The sequence below is a fragment of the Sarcophilus harrisii genome, chromosome 1 (assembly GCF_902635505.1).
Source record: "Sarcophilus harrisii chromosome 1, mSarHar1.11, whole genome shotgun sequence".
Lineage (NCBI taxonomy): Eukaryota > Metazoa > Chordata > Mammalia > Dasyuromorphia > Dasyuridae > Sarcophilus > Sarcophilus harrisii.
In genome coordinates, this window is record NC_045426.1 from 382,575,172 (window position 1) to 382,603,082 (window position 27,911).

Genomic DNA, 27,911 nt, shown 5'->3' on the forward strand with positions numbered 1-27,911 from the left:
TGCCCAAGTTCATTCAGCTGGTCAGAGTCAGAGCCAGGATTCCCATCCAGCTGCCCAGACTCCAGGAGCAACTCCCTTTCTCTCATTTCTCGGTACCTCTTCTTGGCTCCCAGAGGAAAAGTCCCTGGCCTCTAGGAATCAGACACCTGGAATTTTGTACTTAACTCCATTACCAGTGGCAAAGTACCAAAGCTTTTAGTAATGTGAGAAGCTTTTAGGTACTTCAGTGAAAATCCTTGTATATATAGAAAACATGACTGATATTTTTATTTTATCTTTTTAATTATAGCTTTTTATTTTAAAAATATATGCAAAGATAGTTTTCATCATTCACCCTTGCAAAAACGTGTATTTCAAATTTTTTCCTTCCTTCCTTCCCCCACACCCTTCTCTAGACAACAAATAATCCAATACATGTGCAATTCTTCTATACATATTTATGCATAATTAATATTTTAACAGGATGGAGTACACATGGTAGAAAATCATAATATACTCTGGGAAGAATCCAGTGGTATTAGAATAACCCATTCATAGTTCATACAAGGGCTGGAGACATATAGGACTATCAAAGGGAGACCAACAACACATCATGTTTGTTTTATTTTGTTTAATAGTCAATAGCCAATATTAAATTGAGTCAATATGCGGCAATATATTGTAAGACTGTTTCCTTTGCCAACATGCACCCTATATCTCATGAGTACATATATGGAGAATTAATATTTTTTCTCCCTAATCTGTACACTCTTTGAAACCCGAATCCAATCATGACATTAGAAAATAGAGATTTTAAAAATAAAAATAGCCAAACAAAGAGACTATGAAAAGACACAGAGATATATTTAGTTCATATCCTGTGCTAAATGGAAAGAAGGAAAGAAGCAAATTCTTCACATATGACTTGGAAATAACTAGAAAAGTTAGGCAAAGTACCTGAAAAATATATTTCATTTTTTCAAACTTCTTTTTGGTTACTGTTGGCAGAAGAGGTGTGATGGCATCTGTATGCTTTACAAAATGAGATCTATTCATGATTATGAATGTCTTTGTTAAGATAGTTTTCCTGCCTTAAAGGGGAAAAAATGATGAGAGGATCACAGATTTAAAGATAGAAAAAAAAAACTTTAGAAATCTTCTACTCCTATTCCCAATTTGAAACTGATTTGAAATGATATGCTCAAGTTCACACAGTGACAGAATTAATTTTGTAACCCAAGTCTTCCGATTCCAAATACATCACACTTTTCATTGTGCTATTTTAGCATCTCCAATATTCCATGATCTATAGGGTTTAGTCACTAAAGAATAATAGTATCTGGAGAAAAGCTTAGACTTTTATCTGTACTCCTCCTCTACACTTTTTTGGTAGAAGGGAATGAGACAGCTGCCAATATCTAAAGAGCATCCCTTTGATCAGAACCATATTCCATTATTATCCACTCAAACTGAGCTTTCTTGCTTTATCTCACTCAGAGTTGGCTTAAAAATAAAGTTCTTAAAAATACAGTCCACTGTAATCATGACTCATTGTGCAACATAATACACTAGTGATTCAGAGAGTTTGACAATTCTTGTCTTACCACTAATTTTTATTCTCTGATTCTAAAGCAGTCATGTAGCTTTTCCAATTCTTGAAGCTTTTTTTTTTTTTTTTTTTTTTTTTTTTTTTTTTTTTTGCTTATTTCTTTGGGGACGTTGAATAGAAAAGCTGCATTATTTCCAGTGAATGGAAAAACAGATCTGCTACTTTGAAAACAAAACAAAATTTTAAAAAATATGGAACTAGAAAGGTTTTGGGTAGAATATTTTGTTTCTAAGTGATTGATCTTTGTAGATTTTATTCATTATAGAATAGAGACAATATCTTCCCTTTATCATATGGATCTAACATGAGCCATTGTATAAAATATCATTGTGAAACACATTAAAGATGTTAATTATTTAACTATTCCCATTGTTCTTACCAGTGACTATCTCAGTGTTGGTCAGAATGTTTTCCTTTGAAAGATATGGGTCAGAAAGGACTAAAGAGACAAATTAGCATAACTGAAATTAGTACTAAAATGTGTTATGGTTCTCTTTGTTCACTCACTCATCCTGCATTGAGTCCTTCTCTCCCTGCTTTCAATTTGAGCTCCAGCAGTAGAATGTAACCAGGGCAAATTCCTAAACAAAGGTGGAAGGAGGTTGAGCTCTTCATACCAGCAGGTGATTCACAGTTTTTTTTGCCTTCATGCTTCCTGGTAGGTGGAAACATAACACTATTGGTCAGAGGGAAGAGGATGACAATGGCATCCAATTATTGGTAAGTTGTTTTTCCTTTTTGTAGAGCAAGGGAGCCAGAAAGATCAAATGAAACAAAGAGACAGAATTCTTTACATTAGTGCTCTACAGCAATGGAAGTGGGGAGATTTTCAGGAATAGGAAAAATTTTAGCACAGAGACACACCTTCACACATACAGATTGTAAGTTATTTTACTGTTTTAAGTCTGCCTCATGAAATTTCATCTGTAGGACCTTCTTAATGATCATAGTATAAATACTTTTAAAATGATTTTTAAAAGCTTTTTAGTTAACAATGTCATGCTGAAAAACTATACCATATGGAATAAAAATCAGATAAATCATGGTATTTCCCAGTCCACAGATATTTACTGAGCACTTACTAATTTTATGGCATCATGGGGAATATAGAAAAGTCTACAATACAGTTTCTTCCGTCAGATAGTTTTCCAGAGTTAGCAAATTATGGTCTGAGGGCCAGATCTGGCCTACTGACTGCCTGCTTTTATATAGCCTTCAGGCTGAGAATGGTTTTTTACACTTTTAAATATAATAAAAGGTTATTTAACAATTTCTGGAGCTGTACAAATGCAGGCAGTGGGCATCTATTTTGTGGGTTGGATTTGGCTTAAGGGCCAAATCTGGTTTAGGGTATAATTGTGGTGACAAGACCGATACATAAGAAAAAACAAGATATTGCTTTGGTTTGCTAATTATGCAGCAAATGACTAACATGGATGGTCTGTGTTGTATGAGTCCAGAGGAAGGAGAGATCAGTGTGCTTCTGAGTAGCAGAAGATAGGTTCATGGAGCGAATGGAATAAAAGTAATACAATTAGGAGTAAAAACAAGTTCAAAGAAAGTATGGAAGCAGAGAAGTATATAATGTATTTAAAGGAAGGCAAGTTATTTTTTGAATATAACTAGTCTGGGTGCAAATCAAGGCTTTCATGTGGGTATAATCCAACAATACTGGACTGAATTCTCTTCCATATTAGAAGCTCTGAAGAGAAGCATGAGAAATATAAGATATGGGCCCTTGTCTCAAATATATTATAGCTGGATAAGGCAAAGTAGACAATAGGAAACAATTACAGAGCCTAAAGTCCTACACTAGTTCTGATTAGGGCTGTGATTCAGTGAAAAATGTACCAGGTGAAGACCCAGGTTTGAATCTTCCACTTAGCACCTCTATGACCTTGGAGAAAGCCTTTCACCTCAGTTCCCTCATCTATAAAGTGAGGGGCTTGGACTAGATGTCCTGAGGGGACTGTTCAAACTCTAGGTCTATGATTCTGAGTACTGTAGGACTTCAAAGAAAGGGGTCATCAACCCAGGTTGGACTGGTCAGGGAGTACATTTTCATAGAGAAGGTGAGAATTTAGCTGTGACTTGAAGCAGGCTTTAGATAAGGAAAGGGGGGAAAGGGTGCAACAGCATAAACAATGGCAGTAACAGAATGGATGTGGGAGATTTAAGGGGTCTAGAGCACTCCATTTTGGAGAATGGGAAGAAGTAAGATTGGATAAGGAAGATAGGATCAGATTATAAAGAGCATTAAACGCTCATTAGAGTTTGGACTTTAACTGGTAAAGAGAAAAAAAAGGAAACAGCAGAACTTTCAACATTTCATGATGATGAAACTGGGATTTTTAAAAAGATTTATTTAGAAAGATTAATCTAGCTATGAAGATGCAGCCAGGTCTAAAGGGCTAGTCTTGAAGTAAAAAAGAACTCCAAGTCCTACCTTTGACACACACTGACCGACTCGATGACCATGGGCAAGTCATGATTCTATAAGCTGGTGAATTTAGCTTCACAGAACCCCAGAACCTCCTTCAGGTCTCTAATTATAGGTGAATGGATTGTTCTAATTCCTGATCACTAGTCTCATGTCATCAATTATCTATTGGATATCTTGAATGAGATATCCTGTATTGTTCAAAACCGAATTCATTACCTTTTCTCCTAAGTCTTCCTCTCTTTCTGGCTTTTATATAACTGTTAAAGGCACTTCATCTTCCTAGTCATTCAGACTCACAGCCCTCAATATTTTCCCCATATACTCACTTGCACTGACGCAAAACATCGAATATAGGCCATTCTACCTTTCTTTCTGAGTTTATAACATCATTTGCACATATCCCCTTTTCTTTACTCATAATTATTACCCTAGTACAGGTTCTCACTATTTCACTTTTATCCAGACCACTGCTATAGTTCAAGTGGCAGAATGATATTTCCAAGGCTCAAATGCAACTATTCAGTAAATTATAGTGGCTCTCTTTTACCTCTTTTACCTTTGGCTTTTAAAGTTTTTCACAGGCTGGTCTCTTTCTACTTTTCTAGTCCTTTTACACTTGACTCCCTTTCACATCCTCTATAATCCAGAAATAGAGGTCTACTTGTTCCTCAAACATGACACTCCATGTCCCGATTCTGTTCCTTTTTACCAACTCTCTACTCTATCCAGAATATTCTCTCACTTTGTCTTTTCCTCCCTCAAGATTCAAAATCCCATATTTTGGAGGAGGTCTTTCCTAATTTCTTTTAATTACTGGTGCCTTCCTTCTGAGATTCTCTCCTATATATATCTTGTATATACAGAGTTGACTGAATGAATTCTTTGAGAACTAAGACTGTCTTTTTGCCTTTCTTTATATATCCAAGGCTTAGCAAGTTTTTAGCACATTATCAGGAGCTCAATAAATACTTGTTGATTGACTGGTAAGTCAATCTATCCTGGTAAGGATAGATGATGGGAGTGATTCTCAATACCAGCAAAATTATAAATCCTGTCCTAAAACATATATATATAGTTGCATAAACATATGTAAATATACATATATACAAATAAAATAAATGTACACATTTATGTGTATATATAGTTGTGTGTACATACACACAGATAGCAGAATTGAGGACACACCTTTGGGAGACGTTCATAACTGAGACAATTGGAAGGAAATCATAAGATAGAGACATCACCTGATAGAGATACATGTGTCTATTTTCTCCTACCGTATTGTACTCTGCCCAAGGTTACAGACTAGTTCTATTCTTATATTTATTTCTTATTCTTTGCATTTACTCCATTTTAATTTAGCTAGGTGTCATAGTGATCATGGTCCTGTAGTTTGTAAAACCTCAGTTCAAATCTGGCCTCAGGTACTTCCTAGCTGTGTGATCTTGAATAAGTAATTTAATCTCTGTTTGCTTCAGTATTCTCATCTGTAAAATGGGCATAATAATAGAGCCTATCTCCCAAGGTTGCAGTGAGGGTCAAATGAGATAATTATAAAGTGGCTAGCACAGTGTCTTGCACAAAGTAAGGCTATAAAAATGTTAGCTATTGTTTTGAATATTATCAATTCAGTTCCACATGCATTGACTAAGTACCTCCTCAGTTTGAGACATTAAAGCTGTAAAGATAAAATAAAACTCAGCATATGGCTTCAAGAAGCTTAGATTCTTTTTTTTTTTCTTTTTGAGGTAATCAGGGTTAAGTGACTTGTTCAGGATCACAGCTAGTAATTGTCTAAGGCAGGTATTTGGACTCAAGTCCTCCTGATTCTAGGACTGGTGTTCTATCCACTGCATCACCTAGCTGCCCTAAGAAGTTAATATTCTAAAAATGGAATTTCAACAGGTACTCCATGCACACGTGTGCATTCTAGTACTATAGACATGATGTCTACAGAATAGTCAATGATAGGATTGATGAGTTGGTGGTGACCTCAGAGATCATCTGGTTCTAAATCTTCAGTTTATGGATAATAAAAAAGAAGTTACAGAATATCACAGTTGGAAGGTACCTTCAAGGTCAATTGACTCCACCTGGTCTGAACAGGAATTCTCTCTACAGCATCTTCATCACATGATCAACCAGTCTCTACCCGTAGACTTCTAGGGAAGAGGATCTCACCACCTCCCATTCCTTTCTGGATGGCTTTCATCATCAAAAAATTTTCCTTATTTGACTCTAAAATCTGCCTCATTGCAAATTTTCCCTCTTAGACCAGGCAGGACAAAGCTAATCCCTAGCAGATGCAATCCATAGTTGATTATTGGATAGTTGAATGAGTTTATGAACCATCTTCACATTCCCTGTGCAGAAAATAGCAATTAGGGTGAATGGTACTGAAAAAAGGATGCCATCCACAACTTTAGGCTTCCTTCCAATTATGGCTTACTTGTTACTCTCTGCTCTTCGCCATATATGCCAGATCTCAGCATTTGCCATCTTCTCTATAGGATCCAAGTTTTCCACACAGTTATGTTTATTTCAGCAAAAGCCATTTAAAGTTGTGAACTTAAAGCTGATTTCATTCATTCTCTCACTTTATATGTATATCTTATTTGTACCCAGTTGTTTACATTGTCTTCTCTTGATGTGGGTGCCTGACTTATATTCTCCTGCTTCCTTTGGTCTCTCACTTTGTTTGCTTCCCATGTCCAGGCTCCTATTCATTACTTGGACCTTTGGCCATGCTTGCTCTGCCATATAATTTTTCTGTCCTTGCTCATCTAGCAGAGTTGAATCAACCACTTCCTTTGGTTATGGATGATTAAATAGGCCCTGACTTTGATGGTGCTTGAGGTCTGGCCCTTACCTTTGATATCTGGATGATTGCTCACCTGGTTCCAGGCCTTTGGCTCCATCTGGAGCCAAGTTAAGTCTTGCTTATGTCCAGCTCATTTCTGAGCCCATTCCTTATCCTGACTTCCTGGTCTGTTCTTAGCTCTCCCAGGCTTGACTATTACTTCCAACCCATGACTCAGTGCCACTCATTTTCAAGCTCTAACACAAGTTAAAATTAACTCATTATAGTTTTGATGAGTATTTGGTTGTGTAGGACAGTAAACCTAAATTAAAATCAGAGATTTGCTTTGAGAAAAGCAAAAAAGGAGTTGTTATGCTCTCATAAGAAAGGGCAACTCCTAACTGACAAGTGTCAGTTAAAGGAATACAAAGCACAAATTGCAAAACACAATATTAAACAGAACAGAATTCCCCCCCTCCCCCTTACCTTGACATTTTCTCCAATTGTCTGGAGGAATCCAGGCTTGTACTCTAAACATGGAAATTTATCCCAGAAACAAAAGAATAAATTGCCTTTAAAAGAAGTACTTAAATGCTAATTAAAAAGTGGTGGGAAACAGGAGAAAAATCTTCATTCAAGACAGTCAAACACCTGCAGCTTTTAGCTATAGTTTAACCTGTTATTGCAAAATCTTAAGTCATAATTAGGGTGTAGGTCGCAGCCACATCCTTTTAAGAGTTTTCACTCAGTTTATCCCATGCTTTTGTGGAGGTGGGAAATGGGGCATTACACATTGTGTGTATATATACAGACATATCTATTATATATATATATATATATATATATATACACACACAGATATACATATACATATAATATAGATATACAATATATGCATATTGTTTCATTAGCCTATAAAATCCTTGAAAACAGAGATTGCATTTTACTTTTCTTTATATCCTGAGGCACTTAAAGCTCTGCTGGACACATAGGTATTTAATACAATGCTTGTTGCCTTGACTTAACTTTTCTTCCTCGGCTTCCTGAATTGTAAAATAATGAGAGAGTTGAATTTAATTACCTTAAAGTTCCTTTCCAGTTCTATGTCTATGATCTTGTAAGTGGTGGAGAGGGTCCTTACCAAGTCATTAAGCTAAATAGCAAGGATATATAGATACACATCTCTTTGTGTATTAAAAGCTAGGGACAAACCAGGAAGTTAGGATAAAGAATTGGTTCAGAAATGAGCTGGATGTGAGCAAGACTTAGAAGTTTTAAAGCACTAAAGACACCTCTAGAGAAGTCTGTGAAATCACCCAATACATATCACAAAAACTACATATTTCTTCTAAAACTTGGATGAAGGTGATTTCCTGGTTGAACATATATGAATTGCCTGAGGTCTGGTCTTCTCTTTTCATACCTGGTTGATTGCTCACCTGCTCACATCTGGCTCATTTCTGAGCCAATTCTTTATCCTAACTTTCTGGTCTGTCCCTCGCTCTTCCAGTCTTGGCTTCTCTACTTTCAGCCCATGACTCAGTGCCATTCAATCATTTCCATTTCTTATGTATCTGGGAGCAGGGAAAGGTATCTACAGACTTACTTCAATGAGTTTCCTTTCCATTCTCTGTTTAAATTGTTTAGAGCAGCCAGGTGAAGCAATGGATAGAGCATGGGGTCTGGAAAGCTAAGGAGACCCAAGTTCAAATGCAGCTTCAGACACTTCCTAGTTGTGTGACCCTGGGCAAGTCACTTAACCCTATTTCCCTCAGTTTCCTCATCTGTAAAATGAGCTGGAGAAGGAAATGGCAAATCAAAATCAGTCCAGCATCTTTGCCATGAAAACCCCAAAAGGGGCCACAAAGAATCAGACAGGATAGAACAGCAACAAAAGATTTAACCAGTTACTTAATATTACATAATTGTGTTCTTTTATGTATCAAATACTGTCTGACCATTTCTTTGTTTCTTTCCCAAAAATAGACAATGCAGTTTCAAGGAAAGCTCAAGTTTCTGTTTGGACAAAAGAAAAAGACCCCTTCAGGAACGCTCTTACCTCCACAGCTTTCGTTGTTTTGTGTGGTGGTACCAATCCTCCTCCCGTCTGTGACAGAAATGAAAATGAAAAATGTGCTTCTGAGAGCCAAGCAGAAAGCTGATGTGGCAGCCTCTACGGACGCCAAGTAAATGCCAATTTACTCGTTATTAATATCAATAGCAGTACATAGCAATTAAGCATTGAAATATATGGAAGAATGGATTTCTAATGTCCCTGCGAACAAATGTTTTAACCTAGTAATATAATTCTTCAGTGTCATTCAAGACTTGGGGTATATGCTTTTCTTGTTTTCAACAGGAAATCAAAAAGATAAATTTGAGAAGTTGTGAGATTAATAAGTTAAGTAAGCTGGGAAAAAGAAAACAATCAACACTCCATGTTTTAGCTCAAGACTGTCAGAGACTGAGTTATTATTTAATAAGCAGTTTTGTTCAAGGAGAATCAGTGGCCAACAATTTCCTCTTCTATTCATAGAACACTGCCTAAAGAAATGCCTAATTCAAATTTTAAAAAAAGATAAAATTCTGCAGCAGTAAAAAAAAAAATAGTTTTCAGTTACAGTCTTTTGTTACAGTGGTCTAAAACTCAGATAGAAATAAAGGTCACTAATCTGTACATAAGAACTCCTGCAGGCTGTATATTGACCAAGATTTTAATGTTATGTTTTATTATACTTTTAATTATTTAAATTTAATTTTGTTACAGAAACCCTTAAGAAATATGTGCCATGGGCTGCATGCAGAATTCTTGTTGCTTAATCATTTCAATTGTATCCAACTCTTCCTGACCTTTTTGAGGTTTTCTTGGCAAAGATACTAGAGTAGTTTACCATTTCCTTCTTTAGCTAATTTTACAGATGAAGAACTGAAGTAAGGCAGGGTTATTTGACTTGCCCAAGGTCACATGGATAGTAAGTGTCTTAAGACCAGATTTGAATTCATGAAGATGAATCTTCCTGATTCCAAGCTCAGTGTTCTATCCTTGGTTCTAAAATTACCCTAAAAGGGACAAAAATAGACCTACCTATCCTTAAGAAGAGTTGTTCCTGACTTCTCAGAAGATTAAGAATACTCTCAAATTATCAATTGGTTAGCAGTTCAAGAGAGAGAAAGGAAATTTGGTTAAGAATTAGGTTAATATTAATTCTTATTTTCTGTAACACAATGTAATGTAATACAATTCAGTGCTGTAGAATTACCCTTTTAACTAAAAGCAAATAATAATAATCATTATTTTCATGCATCATACTTGCTAAGTCTGGTACAGAAGCATTGCCTGATTGGAACTTTATTAATCAGTTGATATGTACAAGACCTTGGGTTTGATTAGACTTATCCAGTTACTGAAGGGCAGCTAGTTGGCACAGTGGATGGAGTGTTTGGCCTGGAATTAGGAAGATGCATTTTCCTGAGTTCAAATCCAGCCTCATACATTTATTTACTAGCTGTGCGATCCTGAGCAAGTCACTTAACCCTGTCTGCCTCAGGTTCCTCATCTGTAAAATGAGCTAGAGAAGGAAATGGCAAACTACCCCAGAATCTTTGCCATTCAAACCTCAAAAATATCACGAGGAATAAGAATCAACTGAAAAAAAAATCAACTTAATTACTCTCTGATCCTAATTGCATCCCTAAGCAGAATGACCTTCCTCATCCTTTGCATTTCTCTCTAATGCTAGTATCCCTGCCCTAGTACTGTCTTTTCAACCCACCACATGCTAGTTTGCAAAACTATTTAGTTGTGAGGAAGAATCTTGGGGTACAAATGCTTTTCATGCCAGAAAATTAGTGCAATTGGATGGACAGGGCCCTTTCTGGCTGGGTTTTTTTTTTTTTTTTTTTTTTTTTTTTTCTTGTCTGATCCACTGTCTGATTTTTTTCTTCCCATTTCCTTTCCACTTCTACCCCCAAATTCAAGCTGGTGCTGCAATTGTACATTGTGAAGGAAGCAATATCCTTTCTGGCTACTTTCTCTAGGTCTTAAATTTGCAAGGCCAAACTGTATTTTAAGGTACCTCCAACACCCTGAACAGTGGCTCTGATCCCTCAGATTAATATGTTTGGGTTTCCAAGGCTTCAGCTTGCAATCTGAATTCCTCCTATTTTGGACATTTACTTGTTCAATCCCTTCTCTTTCTCATAAATCCCCTTTATGTTTTACTTTATTTCCAGGATAACTAGCACTGAATTTCATCCATCCCTACATTTCTTGGCACCCCTATTTTGACTTCACTACAGATTTACATATAATTCTTCTGTGCCATCTCAATACTTAGAAAAGCAGTAAGATTCTCCTCTCCCTCCTGGGAGAGTGGTCTGATATGGCAGTAACCTTCTTCTCATGCTGTCGTAGAGCATATCTTGGAGGAAGCTGGAGCTTAGGACAGGTAGCCAAACTGAATGGCTATGGACTCATTAGGGGATTCAGGACTTTGGGAGCCAATCCGGGTGGTTTTCCTGAAGTTTCTAAATCCAAATTGAATTTTTACTAAATATTTATGTTTAAGTGGTAAATTACAAATTTGGACAGCTAAGTCAAAAAGCTAGATACACTGTTAACTCTGCAATTTGACATGGCTGTGAGGTAATGGTTACAGAGGTTTGAATTTCCAGTTTATTCAATTCCACACTAATTCTAGGGAGAATTTTTTCAGTTAAAATGAGCGCAACTATTCATAGTCTATTTTCATTTCCTCAGAGCCTTTTGTGGACTCCTTACTAGTCTATGAAAGTAGCCAGATGCCCATAGGATATACTTTAAAACATTCCTAGGGACAGTTAGTTGGTACAATAGGTAGAGCCCCTATCTTGATAGTCAGAAAGTCATCAGTTCAGATCCAGCCTCAAACAGTAACTGTGTGACCCTGGATAAGATATTTTAACACCAATTAATTCCTACCACCCTTACCAGTAATAATAATTAATAATAATAATAATAATTCCCAGAGGGGGACCTAATAGGAATGAGGTAGTGATTAAAGAAATCAACCATTCTCTTTTTCTTCTAGTCTCATTTGTATTTAGTTCTAACGGAAATCAGTGGGAGTAAGGAAGCTCTCTATCCATGTCTGCTATGGGGTAGGCAAATACTTATATTCTCTTGGTCTGGTAATAGGGGACATCAAGTGAGAATAAAATTGAGAGAAGAGGGCTTGTGTAATCAGATGAGTCCTGGTGGTAAAAAGAAGCATGTCTCTGCCATTGTATGCTTCCTTCTTTTGCCTCTCTTTAGTCTGAGAAGAGGATCAAAAGAAATTTTTTATTGGCCAAAGATTAAGCACAAATGAGAAAATAAGTAATTATAGCAAACTAAAATGATAGATCATCGATTAAGAACTGGAAAGGACCTTACTAACTACTTAGTTCAGCTTCTCTTACACATATAAGAAAACTGAGGGCAAGGGTAGATGTCCTGAGGTCACACAGGTAGCCAACATTAGGGCAAGATTTAAATCAGATGCTCTGACTGGAGTCAATGCTCTTTTAACAGTATCATGCTGCTTTCCATGTTCAAAGTTTAGGTATGAGGTTGACATGTCACCAGAGCACTAGCAACTTTAGTTCTTGGAGTAAGCAACACTAAATGCAACCTACAGTCAATTTGTATTAATTCTTTTGAGCCAGAAAGGGAATTAATATAGATGGATACATTTGTTTTAGTTAATTCTTTTTAACTAGGTTCTAAACTAGTTATTTCTATCTGCTGAAAAACCAAATTATTGAACCTCTTATGCCCTTTAAATGTAGGTGCTCTGGAGTAAAGCTCCAGTTAGTTAATAAACATTTATTAAGTGTGTATTGTATACCCAGTGCTGTGTTAAAGGCTATTTCCTACCAAGGACACAAATATTTTCATCCATATTTTTTGCATTATCTTTTTAAATCTGATTTTCCAAAGTTGGTAGATATGATTTAACAAGGTTGTTGATTTCTCCACCTTCCAGAATCTGTTTCTTTTGCTCCTCAGGTCTGTATTGGGGAACCCAGGGCTTTGGATGAATTGTGGAAGGGTACCTGTATCCTAAAACCCCTCCTCTTCTATTTTTCTTCATGAAATTCAGGTCTGTGCCTCCCTCATCCATGATTAGTTGGCCATGGGCCTGGAAATGTTTTCCCTTTTCCTTCCTATTAGCTCTTAGACAAAAAAGGCTTTTCCTGCTTTGGCTTTCCAAGTTATCTCCTCCCTACGTTTTTGTGCCTTTAATTCCCTCACTGCACATCTGAAAAATCTCAGGGCTTAAGCACACCTTCTCCCTCTCCTCCTCCTCTTCCTCCTTCTTCTTCTCCTTCTCTCTTCTTTTTTCCCTCCTATTCTTCTCTCTTATTCTCTCCTTCCTTCCTTCCCTCCCTCTCCCCCTCTTTTTTCTCTCTCTTTCTCTCTGCTTCTCTCTCTTTTTCTCTTTCCATCTCTGTTTTTTTCTCTTTCATCTTCCTTCCTTTCTTCTTCTTTTTCTTCTTCTTCTCCTTCTTCTTCTTCTTCTCCTTCTTCTTCTTCTTCTTCTTCTTCTTCTTCTTCTTCTCCTTCTTCTCCTTCTTCTCCTTCTTCTCCTTCTCCTCCTCCTCCTCCTTCTCCTCTTCCTTCTCCTTCTTCTTCTCCTCCTCCTCCTTCTCCTTCTTCTTCTCCTCCTCCTCCTCCTCCTCCTCTTCTTCCTCCTCCTCTTCCTCCTCCTCCTCTTCTTCCTCCTCCTCTTCCTCTTCCTCCTCCTCTTCCTCCTCCTCCTCCTCTTCCTCTTTCTCCTTCCTCCTCCTCCTGCTCCTCCTCCTCCTCTCTTCTCTTCTTTTTCTCTTCCTCCTCTCTTCCTCTCTTCTCTCTTTCCCTCCCTCCCTCTCTATCCTTCTCCTCTCTCTCTCTCTCTCTCTCTCTCTCTCTCTCTCTCTCTCTCTTTCTTTCTCTCTCTGCTTCTCTGTATCTCTGTTTCTCTTTGTGTCACTCTCTCCCTCCTCTCCCTCTTTCCCTTTCTCTTTCCTCCCCCTTTCTTCCTATCTTCATTTTCTTCTTCTTCCTCTTACCCTTCATTTTTCTTTTCTCTTCTTTTCCCCTTCTTCTCCACTTGTCTCTTCTGTTTTTCTAGTTGATCTTTTAAAGCCAAATTCACTTGATCTGAAAGTAGTAGCTACTTTCCCCCACATTATCATATCCTGGATCTACTTACTGCTCTATCCTCGAAGCAGCCATGTGGCTCAGAATTTGAGAACAGGACTCTGTGGCTACTTGGCTAATCCTGATTTTATCACATGCTTCTTCCAACAGAAGACTTGCCAAGACAGAAGCTCCCTTCTTGTTTTGCCCCCTCCCCTGTAAGTGGCCTATTCTTAGAGTGGGAAACTGAGAAGGCATATTTCCCTTAGGATTAACAGGCAATTGAATACCTGCCCCTCTTCTCATCCTGTTGAGTTTAACAACTTCACTACCCTCATCATGCTTCATATGGCTCACATCCCCTCCTTCCCTTCCCCAGGGTGCAGTTTACCAGCTTGCAGTAATTAAAAACAATCAGAAAATATTCTGAAGTAGACATTACACATTAACAGCATATCCTCCCCACCCATAATGGTCTGGCATCAAAATCTGACACTGATAAATGTGGTTACAGCCATTGTAATTGATCTACATTGATCATTGTAGAGGGACTGATAAAGAATTTGCAGGCTCCATAGAATCTCTGACTCTACTAATTTCTGAATATTGTCAGTCTTCCCCAGGAAAATCTTTCTAACTATACATGGCTATCTAAGTAGTAAGTAGCACTCCATCTGAATTAACTTCTCATAGCCATTTTCAAATATTTTTATTGATGCAAATAGACACTTTTAATCAATCAACAGATATTTATTAACCCCCTATTATACATTAGGCACATATAAAAAGAGGCAAAAAGCCCCCCCAAAACTTCTCTGTCCTCAAGGAGTTTATATCTAATGAGGGAAACATCATATAGATAAATATGTACAAATAAGCTATATATAGAATAAATGGGAAATAATTAATAGAGGGAAGGCACTGGTGTTATGAAGGGTTTGGGAAGTTTCCTACAGGTGGAGTTTTAATTAGGACTTAAAGGAAGCCAAAGGAGGTCAGTAGAAGGAGTGGAGTAAGGGGAGCATTCTAGGCATGGAGAACAGCCAAAGAGAATGCTGATAGACGAAATGTCTTGTTCGTGGAAGATTAGTGTTATTGTAATTTTAAAAAAAGTGGCTTGATGCAGGCAGGTAATTGCAGTAATCCAGGTGTGAGATAATGCACCAGAGCAGTATCAGAGGAGAGAAGTATTCAGATGTTGCAGAGGTGACAAGTCTTGGCAACAGCTTGGATATGGTGAGTTAGAGAGAAGGTTTTTTGGTGGAATGATGATGTTGGAAGCCAGATTGTAAAAGGACTGAGAAAAGGGAGAGAGAAGCAAAAGTGGAGGTCCCAATTGTGGATGACCTTTTCAAGAAGATTATCTACAAAGAGGATGATTTTTTTCAGGATAAAAGTAGAACTAGACATATTTGTAGGCAGTAAGGAATGGGCCAGTAGAGGGAGAAAGATTGAAGATAAGTGAAAAAGTGGGGATGACTGAGGGAGAAATCTGTTGGAGGAAAAGAGATGGAATAGGATTATTTGAATAAGCAAAAATAAGCAATAAGCAAAGGGTTTGGTAAAGAGTATGGCCATTTCATTATGAGAGGCAAGTTGGGGAAAAGCCAGTGGCAGAAGGTCTCTCAATATTGGGTTATGCAGAAGAAGGGAATGGCCTTGATTTTTTTCTTTAAAAAACAAAATAAACTTATTCAAATCCATAAGTTAAATGGCTATGGGTTAATTTGGCATTATATAGACAAATATTTCCTGACTGATGTTTGAAGTATGGTATTTATTCATATAAGTAGTATTTTCCAACTATGTAGAGAAATAAACAATGAGACGGGATGAGGCCAGACATATTTGAGGTTTCACTCATGTTTTTTTATTCTAGTTATGAATCCAGAACTCTAAAGCATATTGAGCTAAAAACTTTCTTCTTACCTTTTGCAGCCACAGTTTATGAAAAGATTTTTTAATCTTTCAATCCTTAATTTCATTTTCTTCATAGTATTTCCTTATAGCAGTATCAAACAGAAGTAGCACAAAGTAATAGCTGGGCAGGTCTAACAAGAAATCAAGAAGAAGTAGATTCAGCTCATGTTTTTGGCCTCTACTAATTGCATGAGTTTGTAGATGAAACAATTAAATTCTTACAGTCTTGAGCAGGCATTGTTTGTTTGGCTGAACTGTTTTGGTAAAGAGAGTTTTCTCACCAGGAATTCCCTGTACTTGATGAAATCACAAGTCCAGAAGAACAATAACAAAAAAATGTTTATCTGTGAACCTTGGTTCTTTGAATAGGAAAAGTTGCAACAGTCTGCAAAACCCAGATTTATAATATAAAGGGAGGAGAGTTGGAAAAATCTAGGTTCAGTTTAGAACATGGGACCTAAGGAGCTCAAAGGGATAGATAAATTCATTTTACCTAATTTTATCATTAGATCTTTCTAGTCCGACTATACAAAGACAGGCTGGTTATTCTACTTCATGTACATAAATATATATGTATATGTGTGTGTATGTGTGTATATATATTATATATATATATATGCAAACATACATGAGTTTATGTATAAACAAATTTGTATGTGTATAAATTTATGTACTGTATACAGTGTGTAGTGTGTATTCATATACAAAGATATGCATATGTGCATGTATATCTAAACTAGCTGTGTATATATATATATATATATATATATATACACATTATATATGTACATAAGTACAACATGTTTCCCTTACAATGGAATACAATAGAAAGTGCATATATCTTAGTATCTAAAAACCCAGGATCAGTTCCCAGCTCCATAGCTTACAAACCATTGTGACTGTGAGCAGATAATTTAAACCATCTTGAGTCTGAATTTTTTATCTGCATAATGGAATAAAATTCATAATAACAGTCTCATTGAGCTATGATGAGGGAAATTGACACAACTATTGAGCTGGGTCTCTTTTATTCATAGAGTTAGAGGGTGTATCTTGGTAACTCTATTTCCAAGTATTTTTCACATTCTGTCATTTATGTGATTTCATTTTATATCCTGCAACTTTGCTGAAGTTCTCATTTCAGTTAATCTTCAAATTGTCTAATTCATCTTATCATCTGCAAAAAAAAAAAAAAAAAATTGGCTAAGAAAGGTTCTTCTTAAGGCACGAGTATAAGTTTCCCCTCCTCATCCTCCTTTGTATTTTGTATTTTCTCTCATCTGCAATCAGTTTTATTCGATGGTTATTGTTTTTATCTTTAGTGCTCTCAAATATACATCATTTAGTACATCAGAGGGATGATGCCATGGCATGCAAGTGATTTGGATCAATGAATGGTCAAAAAGAATGACCAGAATCTGAAGTCATTCCTCATGTGGGTTGTATTGCAGTATAATGCAAGACAATCAAAGTGCTGGCTTTGAAGGATCTCTAGGAAATTTGGCCCAGGGCTGTCCTACTGCGGACTGTGAAAGGCTTTCATAATCCTACCACCCAACTTAAAAATCAGGAACCTCTGTTCTGAATACATTTCTCCTTTCTGTATTCCATAGGTATTAACAGTGGAGCATTTCTTCCAGTCAGGCATCCTAAGCCATTTTTTTAAGCCTTTATACATTCACTTTGGGAAGTTTATAGGTACAGGTAGTTTATATTTATAATACCATGTCACTGGTGAGGTATTTTCTTTAGTAATTCTTGCTCTACTAAGAGTAACAGGAACAGTAAAGTAGAAAGAAGATTGGGTTTAAGAGTAAGGAAGTTGTGTTCTAGCCTCGACACTGCCATTAATTAGCTATGTGATGTTGGGCAGATTATTTTGCCTGTGTTAGTTTTCCCATCAGTAATTGGAGAGGGTTGGACTATGAACTCCAAGGTTCTTTCCAATTCTGACATTCTGTGGGATAGGGTCTGTACCTGTGATCTGAGTGTCATGGGAATCATCCAAGTGAGGAAACCACCTCTACCAAAGAAGGCAAAATTTCCTGCAATTTATAATCTGAGTTACCTAGAGTTCTGAGACATACCTGTTCTCACAGTATATGTATCACACTAATGCAGAGGGTGGTTGTGAGGAAAAACTAAAAAACAAAACAAAACAAAAAAAATCTTCTAAATCATAGTATGGTATGTATAGATAAAGTAATATCAATAATCCCACCATAAATCCTAACCCTGCTATCCCCTTCACTAATAGGATTCAACAGATGACTCAGAATCTCTGTGCTGGATCTCTAGTTTCTTTGGCATGTTCTTCTGAGTTTTTTCCTTCATAGCTTCCAGTTTCTCAGTTCTCATCCCAGTAAGTTTCTGTTTGCATTATTAGCTCTCCTTTCTCCATAAAGTATTTTCCAAAACCACTAATTTGGAAACTTGGGAGAATCTGAAACCAATAACCAAAGAAAAAAACTTGATTATTTGGGTTTTGCCTTCAGGCAGCTCATCCAATTTAAATGCATTTATTGTACCTTGACCTTTGAGACATGTAGCTTGGAAACTTGCTGATATTATCTTTTAAATTTATATGCCCAGGTAAATCTGGGCATCTTTCTCTCTTCTCTTTTTAGAAATTTTATTTATTTTTAAGTTTATTTTTAAAAATTCACATTCCAAATTCTCTGCTCTCTAGTCCCTCTCCCAGCCATTGTAAAAGGAAGTAATATGATATCATTTATACATATAAAGTCATGCGAAACACATTTCCATTAGCCATGTTGTAAAAAAAAAAAAAAAAAAGCAAGAAAATGAAAAAAGTATGCTTCAATCTCTACTAAGAACTCATTGGTTTTCTCTCTGGAGGTGGAGAGCATTTTTTTGTCATGAGTCCTTTGGAATTGTCTTGGATCATTGTATTGATTAGAGTCACACTGTAATTCAACTCTAACATAGTGATGTCATTTTGTTCCTCTTCAAGTATGAAGTACAACCAACCTATTAGAATCACTAAATCTTTCACAATTGATCACCATTTTGTTGCTGTAACTGTGCACAATGTTCACCTGCTTTTGCTTACTTCACTTTGTATCAGTTTATATAAATCTTCCGAGATTTTTCTGAAACCATCATTTGAAATGATGCTCATCAAATGAAAGCTCATCATTTCTTATAGCACAATAGTATTTTATAGCAATAAGATACTAGAACTTGTTTAGCCATTCTCTAATTGATGTGCATCCCCTCAATCTCTACTTCTTTCTGGACATCTTCCTTGATATTGCTATTGATATATGTACAGGAGAGCATTGTCAAGACCATAATCATTCCATATTACACTTAAAAGAATGGCTTTTAGACTATATTAATATCTTCCAAAGTACTGAGCTTTTTTCCTGTAATGCCGTCAGGTTTTCCCTCTCTGCCTCTGTTTTAAATGTGTTTAAATTCCAGTTCTGGGATTCTTGAGGAATGAACTCAGAAAAGTAAAGGTGTTTTAGAATAGAGCCCATACCTTCATTGGTCAGTTTTGCTATAATGTAAAGCAATTTAGAAGGTACAGCTAAGATTGTGGAGAAAAGCTAGGAAGTTGCCTGAGCTCTTCTCAGTTTTCTCAGAAACAATATTAAATCAGGCCTCTAAACAAATTTTGGAATGATAATACCTATAAAAAGGTAGAGGGAAATAATTTTCAAGCTTAAGATAACTTAGAACGACTTCAGGAAATGTCTGTCTCACTTGGATAAAGGTAAACACAGCTCAGGGCAAGTGGTGTCTGAGGAAGCCAGTGGGAGGTTCTTAGGTATAGTATAGACCAGCAACCAAAGCCCCTTGATCTTGACTTAGCAGACTAATAGTACTGAGACCTCCAGCCCCGGAGCAGAAGGCAAACTGCCAGCCCCTGGCATAACAGGTATAACTAAGCCTACCCAATTCAATATAGTTGGCAAGTGGACAGGACCCAAGGTCCTAGTGTAGAAAACCAATGATCAGGCCACTGGTCCCCAGCACAAGAAGCTTGGGACAATACTCCTTGCCCCAGGAGCAGAACTCAATTTTAAAAGTCATAAAATAGGCTAATAAATAAGGAAAAATGTGAAGAGCCTTGACCATTGTAAGATATTATGGAAACAGAGAAGATCAAAACCTCAAAGGGGAAGATAAATTAGTCTCAAGATCAAAAAGGCTTCTTGGAAGAGCTCAAAAATGACTTAAAAATTAAATGAGAGTTAGAAGAAAAATTGGGAAAAAATAAGTTTTTTTTAAGAATCATGCAAAAAAGTCATCAGTTTGGAAAAGGAAGAACAAAACTTGACTTAAGAAAGCAATTCCTTTTTTTTATTAAAGCTTTTTATTTACAAAACATATGTTCAAATAATTTTTCAACATTGACCCTTGCACAGCCTTGTGTTCCAAATTTTCCTCTTCTTTCCCTCATTCCCTCCTCTAGATGGCAAGTAATCCAATATATGCTATACATGTTAAAATATATGTTAAATCCAACATATGTAAACATATGTATACAATTATCTTGTTGCATAAGAAAAATCAGATCAAAAAAAGGAAAGAAAATGAGTAAGAAAACAAAAAGCAAGCAAACAATAACAAAAAGAATGAGAATGTTATGTTGTGATCCACACTCAGTTCCCACAGTCCTCTTTCTGGATGTAGATAGCTCTCTTCATCACAAGATCATTGGAACTGGCCTTAATCATCTCATTGTTGGAAAAAGTCACGTTCATCAGAATTGATCATTGTATAAGATTGCTGTTGCCGGGTTCAAAGGGAAGCAATTCCTTAAAAAATACAATTAGCCAAATGGAAAAGGAGGTACAAAAACTAACTGAAGAAAATAATTTCTTAAAAATTAGAATGGGGGAGAGAGAATTCTTGAAGATGGCAGAATAGATCAGAAAATTTCAAGCTCACCAGATTTCCCAAAACAAGAGAAAATTGTTCCTCAAAATGAATATAGAGTGCTAAAAGCAAATGAGAATTGGGGCAGAATAGAGCTTCTCCTAGAATAATCAGAAGATCACCAGGATTGAGTTTTGGCCCTTGTGAAATGTAAGTACTTCCAGGCTAGTTACACTCTAACAGCAAGTAGTGAGCCTTGGGGCTAGTTGGGTTGAAGTTAAGACTTGGCCCAACAGATTTGGAAAACAAAAGAAGAAAAAACAAGAATAATTGGATTACCTGGAAGCTATGATGAAAAGAAGAATCTTGATACAAAAATACAAGAAATAATTAGAGAAAATTGTCCTGAAGTATTAGAACAAGAGAGAAAAGTAGAAAAAAAAAATACTGATCACCATCTGAAAGAGATCCTATAAAGAAACCATATAGAAATATCATTAATAAATTTTGAAATACCCAGATCAAAGAGAAAATTTTACAAGCAATAACAATAGCAAACAGCAATAAAAAATACAATTCAAATATGCTGGAGCCACAATTAGAATTACACAAAAACTATCAGGAGCTACAATAAGAGTCTACAGATCTTGGAGTACTATATATTAAAGATTGAAAGAACTAAGGTTGCAGCCAACAATATCATACCCAGCAGAATTAAACTTGATCCTGAATGGAAAAAAAGGATATTCAGTGAATTGTCATATTTTAAGGATTTTTGCTGCAAAAAGACCTGAACTTAATAGAAAATTTGACATAAAGATTCAAGAGAAATATATACGGTTCAAAGTCTAATTTCAAAGAACTCAATAAAAACAAATTGTTTTTGTTTTATATATGCCCAATATTGTGATTAGTAATTGGGTAGTTCAAAAGAAAGATTAGAATAGAAATGAGTATGACAAGATTCTAAAAATCAGAACGATGTAGGAAAAGATAAAAAGGGTAATTATAATATTTGAATGAGGTGCAAGAGCCAGAACTTATACAAAATTAGTTGGAGAGGAGGATTGAAAGTTCTGAAATCCTACTCACATCAGGAGGGAAACAATACATAAATACACACACACACACACACACACACATACACACACACACACACGGATATAACCGTCTAATAAATAAGCAAAGAAATAAGAGGGGAAGGGAATAGGATAAGAGTTTTACAAGGGTGTGTAGACTAATGAGAATGGGATAAGGTATGTAGATTAATGGGAATGGGATAAAGAGGGAGGGAAAGGATGGGGGAGAGGATAAGAAGAGATCTTTGACCAGAAGGGAGATTAAATAATAGCAAGGCAAAGTAACAGATAGGAGTAGAGGACTCATCAGGGATAAGAAATGAGATATTCACAAACATAAAAATAATTAGATCAGAAGTATAATTTATTAGAAAAAGAAAAGAAGAGGTAGCAGTCATGGATCTCAAAATTAAAGCTAAAATAGATTTAATCAAAAAAGAAAATTAGGAAAACTACACTATATGTCAGCAATATTAGTCAATATTGTTTTAGACTATCTAAAATAACTAGAGAGTGTAAGGTTGGAATATTGCTGTTTTGTAGGAAATGAAGAGTTGGTGGATTTAGAAAAATTTGGAAAGAATTGGACTTAGAAAAGATGATGTTATCCACCTTCAGAGAAACAGAACACGATATGATCTTACATAGATATATATGAATGTACATATATATGATAAAATAAAAAGTACATAGCAAAGAAAAAAAGTAAATGTACAAAGAAGGCAAGAAAATATTGAAAAGCTCTGAACACTCCTTGTGCTATTTATTATATAGACTGTCTTGAAATGGAAATTTATTGTCTCATATTTTGAATCTACTCATTCTGCTGTGAACACAGCAATCGTTTCTTTTTTCTTTTTCTACATTTTTCTTTTTTCTATTTTGAATTTAAATTTTAAATAAGTTGTTTTAGAAAGAGAAAAAATAGAATTGGACAAGTAGAAATTAGTGACACTATGAAACATCAAGAATCAGTGCAACAAAATTTAAAAAATGAAAAAATGGAAGAAAATATAAAATACCTCATTGGGGAAAAATACTAAACAAGTTGGAAAATAGATCCAAGAGATAGCAGTTAAGAATTATTGGATTACCTAAAAGGTATGATTTAAAAAAAAAAATCTGGGGGCAGCTAGTTGGTGTAGTGGATAGAGGATTAACCCTGAAGTCTGGAGGACTTGAGTTCAAATCTGGCTTTGGACACTTAACACTTCCTGGCTATGCGACCCTGGGCAAGTCACTTAAACCCAATTGCCACAGGAAAAAAAAAGAACCTGGACAGCATCTTTCAAAAAAATTTCAAGAAAAACTACTCTGCTATCCTATAATCACAAAGTAAAATAGTCATTGAAAGCACTTATCACCTCCTGAAAGAGATTCTAAAATGAAAACTACAAGAAATATTGTAGCCAAATTCCGGAATTATCAGATCAAATAGAATACTGCAAGCAGCCAGAAAGAAACAATTCAAATACCAAGGAACCACTATCAAGATTACACAACTCTTAGCAGCGGCTATATAAAAGAATCAGAAGGGCTTGGAATATGATATTCCAGAAAACAAAGTAGATATTAGATTACAAGCAAGAATCAACTCCTCAGCAATACTGAGCATCATATTTCAGGAGAAAAGATGGGAAATTCATTGCAATTGGGAACTTTCAAACTTTCCTGATGAAAAGACCAGAACTAAACAAAAAATTCAGTCTTCAAATTCAAACTCAAGAGAAACATTAAAAGGTAACCAGGAAAAAGAAAATAACCATCATGTTATTCAGTAAGATTAAACTGTTTACATCCCTGCACAGGAAGGTGATACTTGTAGCTCTTGAGAACTATATCTCCATTAGGACAGTTAGGAGTGTACATAGATAAAGGGTGTGAGTCTAAGTTAACTTTGATGTGATGATATAAAACATTTAAGGATGAAACAAGGATTGTATAGAGAAAGAGGAAAGAAGGAGGAAGAACAAACTAAATTACATCACATGAAGAGGATCAAAAGACTTACTAGAGTAGAGGGAAAGAATGGAGGGGATGATCATTGCTGTCTTTGGATTTGGTTCAAAGAGAGAATGACATACACACTCAGTTAAGTATAGAAATTTATCTTACCATCTAGGGAAATAGGAAGGGAAAGAGGAAAGAAAAATTGGTAGGATTTTTAAAGAAGATGGAAGATTGAGGGAGGGGATGGTGAAAAGCAAAACAACTGTGAGGAGGGACAGGATGAAAGGAGAGAGAAAAGTATAAATGGGGGAAAATAGGATGGCGGGAAATACACAGTAAACATAATTGTGAATGTGAGTGGCATGAATTCTCCTATAAAATGAAAGTGGACAGCAGAGCAAACTCAAAACTAGAATCCTACTGTATGTTGTTTACAAGAAACAATTGAAACACAGAAATACTCACAAAGTAAAAGTGAAAAGTAGCAGAATAATTATGCTTCTGCTAAAATAAAGAAAATGAAGCAGAGATAGCAATCCTGATTTCAGACAAGCAAAGACAAAAATAGATCTAATTAAAAGATACAAGGAAAAAACATATTGTTAAAAAATACCATAGACAGTGAAGTAATACCAATTCTAAATATATGTACCAAGTGATACAGCATCCGAATTTTAGAGAAGTTAAGTGGATTGCAGGAAAAAATAGACAGCAAAACTATTCTAGTAGGGATCCTCAACCTTCTCTCTCAGAACCAGATAAATCTAACCAGAAAATAAAAAAGGAGAGGACTAAAATTTTAGAAAGGTTAGATATATCTCTGAAGAAAATTGAATGGGGATAGAAAGGTATATACATTTTTCTCAGTGATATATGGCACCTATACAAAAATTGACTATATATTAGGATATAAAATCTTTACAAACAAATGCAGAATGATAGAAATATTAAATGCATTTTTAGATCATAAAAAAGGAAAAGGATCAACATATGCAATATTTATAGCCTTTATTTTTGTAGTAATAAAGAATTGGAAATTGAACAGAAGCCTATTAATTGGAAAATAGCTGAACTAGTTGTGATATATGAGTGTAATGGGATACTTATATTCTATAAGAAATGATTTGCAGGCAGATTTCAGAAAAACTTGGAAATACTTACATAAATTGATGCTGAGTGAAATGAGCAGAACCAGGAGAACATTGGTACATAATAACAGCATGGTGTGATGATCAACTGTAATACTTGACAGCAACTTCACGTAATACAATGACCCAAGATAATTCCAAAAGACTCATAATGGAAAATGCTATACATGTCCAGAGAAAGAACTGTGGAATCTGAATACAGATCAGAGCATACTAGTTTCACATTTTGTTTTGTTTTTTCTTTCTTGTATGATTCTTATCTCGCAACATGAGTAATGTGGAATTGTTTAACATAATTGTATATGTGTAAACTATATCAGTTTGCTTGCTGTCTTAGGGAGGGATGGAAAGAAAAGGGAGGTAGAAAAATTTGGAATTCAAAATCTTATAAAAATGAATGTTGAAAATCATCATTACATGTAACAGAACTAAGTAAACTACTATTAAGTCAGGAAAAAACATAGTATTATGACAGGAAAGTTGAACAATTGTTCCCTTGCCAACTCCTAGAAAAAAGCACTGTGTATAATACCATCATTCAGGCTAACCTTCAATCGTGTGTCATTCTTAAAATACTAAGAACTCTGACATTGGTTTTTTTGTGATTCTAAGTGTGTGGAATGACTTGTATTCTTATAAATTTGATTCATTTCTCAAGATATTTGAGAAATGAAGCCTTTATCAGAAATTATTTCTAATATTTTTCTAAGAAAATCCTTACTTTTTCATTTTTTCCTCCATTTTCTCACTCGTTTTTTTTTAAACATAAGCAATAATCCTTTTATTTTTTATCTTTTAAAATAGTTTTTTTTTATTTTTTCCTAGTCCTTTTTCTAGTTGGACTAACCATTATTTGCCCTGGTTAATAACATTTCCTTCTTCTGCCCAAACCCCATGAAGGCTATCATAATGAATAAATAAAATTATGGATGTTAAAACATGCCAAAAAGTACACATAAACTTGTACATGAAAAAGTGTACATATATGTATACTTTATATGGGTTGATCTACATTGGTAGAGAGCATTTCAAAGCAGAATTCCTTAAATTGATTGAATCACAAAAGGTGGAGGTATATATGTGTATTACACACAAACACACATATACATTTCATATAAATAATATATAAGTATAAGACATTAATTTTAAACTGTTTATTTTTTATGTTTATGTTTTATATTCTTAGATATTGTCTATCCTTTCCTTTTCACTTCTATCTTTCTTTTTTTGTTCCTGTCTTTGGTTTTTTTGTATAAGCTTATGAAACCCAAGCTTTCTCTCTTTCTCTTCTTTTATTCTTCCCAGCTCTCTTCATAAAACGGGGTTAATTCCTCTCCTTGATTTGCAGAAATATGGCTAGGAGAAACAACAAAAAATCCCTAATAAAAAATGGTGCTCAGGAAATCTTAATACTTTTTTAAAAAATATTTTTATCTATATTTTCCTTCCCATTTCTAATTTTTATATGAAATGTCTTTAAATTTTCTTATTAGTGATTTTATCTTACCTTTTATTTTCTTGCTTTGTAATTTTTGTAATTAAAAATTCAAATGATTCTTTCTATGTTTTTTTCCATCTTTCATAAACAAAATAAAGGAAATTCTCCAAAAAACTTCCACTTAAGAAATTAAAAGTTGAGCTTCACTGCCCTCCAGTGGATAGCACAGGATAACAGTGTTATTTTAGGGAATAAGTGTTATCTAGCCAGGAAAATCAGGGTTCATCCACCAGATGTCAGATGTACTGATTAAGTGACAAGACATTTACTTTATCAAGGCTTTAGATGACTAAGAGTGTTAAGTTACAGAGAAGGTGCCAATCTACATTGAAAAGGGGAGGTTTTCTTACCTGGAGATTCCTTGGAAAGATAAAATCACAATTTCAGCCCCAGTTTCCCATTATATTTAACAAACAAAGACCTACTATATGCAAGGAAGTATATATTCTACAACTATTATTCCACATGCTTCTTTATGTGAGATGATACTATGATCCAGCTTAGAGTTAGAGTAGTAGTAGAGTATTCCACTTATGAAACCACAAAATCATAATTAATTGGTTTTTTTTGCCCAAGGCCAACTATCTAGCTTTTTTAACCACTTTCAAAAAACATAGTCAAAAAAAAGAATATTAGTCCATTTTTCTAAATTGTCTCTGTTGTGAATTTCTGCATTTGTCACTTATTTTATTAACAAAATGCTTCAATGTTTTCTTTTTTTCACAGAGCAAAAGCTACTGCAGGTCTATGTGAATCTGAACCACAAGGAAGAACACATTACCAAGGAGGTATAATTTTTACAATTCTATATTTTATTCTAGAAAACAGCAAATATGTTTATAATTGTTTACCTAGACCTTTTTCATAGACAAAGAAACTCCTCTCTCATGCACATTTCTGTTCTGTGATTTTTTGCAATCTTTTATTATTGGATAATAATTGCAAGAGACTCTAATTTTTTTGTACTGTTGGAACAAGGGAGAGCAAAAAAGACAATGGTTCTATTTATGTTTCTATGGGGAAGGAAAATTTCCCTCCCACCTTTGAAGTGGATAATTATTACGGCTATACATTGTGACCTTCACATTTCTTTATAGCTTGAAAAGTAAAATAGTAGTAGAAATTAAGTATATTTGTGATTGTCCAGAATAGGGGAGAAGAGCGATGTTAAGAAAAATGTATGTGTAATAACATTTTCTTCCCTTTGAACTTTTATAGTAAAGAATAATGGGGAAAATGGTGTTTCTATGTTCAAAGTACAAGCAAATGATGATCATTGGGTCTGGGTACAAGCCAACGCTCAACTCCTCTACAGGAGTAGTTGTTCTGACTATCTCCTAAACTCACAGACAGTGGCAAGGTATGTATGGCAAGTAAGTTTGGGTGTTTTTGAGAATATTGATTAGAATTGGTAAATATTTCCACACTTATCTCAGTGGGCCTCCACTGCACTGCACTACACAGCAATATATATATATATATATATATATATA

General features: G+C 35.3%; 1 protein-coding gene across 1 annotated transcript in view; it reads left to right on the plus strand.

Moving 5' to 3' along the window:
• AHRR (aryl-hydrocarbon receptor repressor) overlaps nucleotides 1–27,911 on the plus strand; it is a 256,083-nt gene that overhangs the window by 221,841 nt on the left and 6,331 nt on the right. The window contains exons 8-10 of the mRNA XM_031946073.1: nucleotides 8,818–9,017; nucleotides 27,145–27,206; nucleotides 27,637–27,778. Of these exons, the coding sequence (XP_031801933.1) occupies nucleotides 8,818–9,017; nucleotides 27,145–27,206; nucleotides 27,637–27,778 (404 nt within the window). The remainder of the gene's footprint in view (nucleotides 1–8,817; nucleotides 9,018–27,144; nucleotides 27,207–27,636; nucleotides 27,779–27,911) is intronic.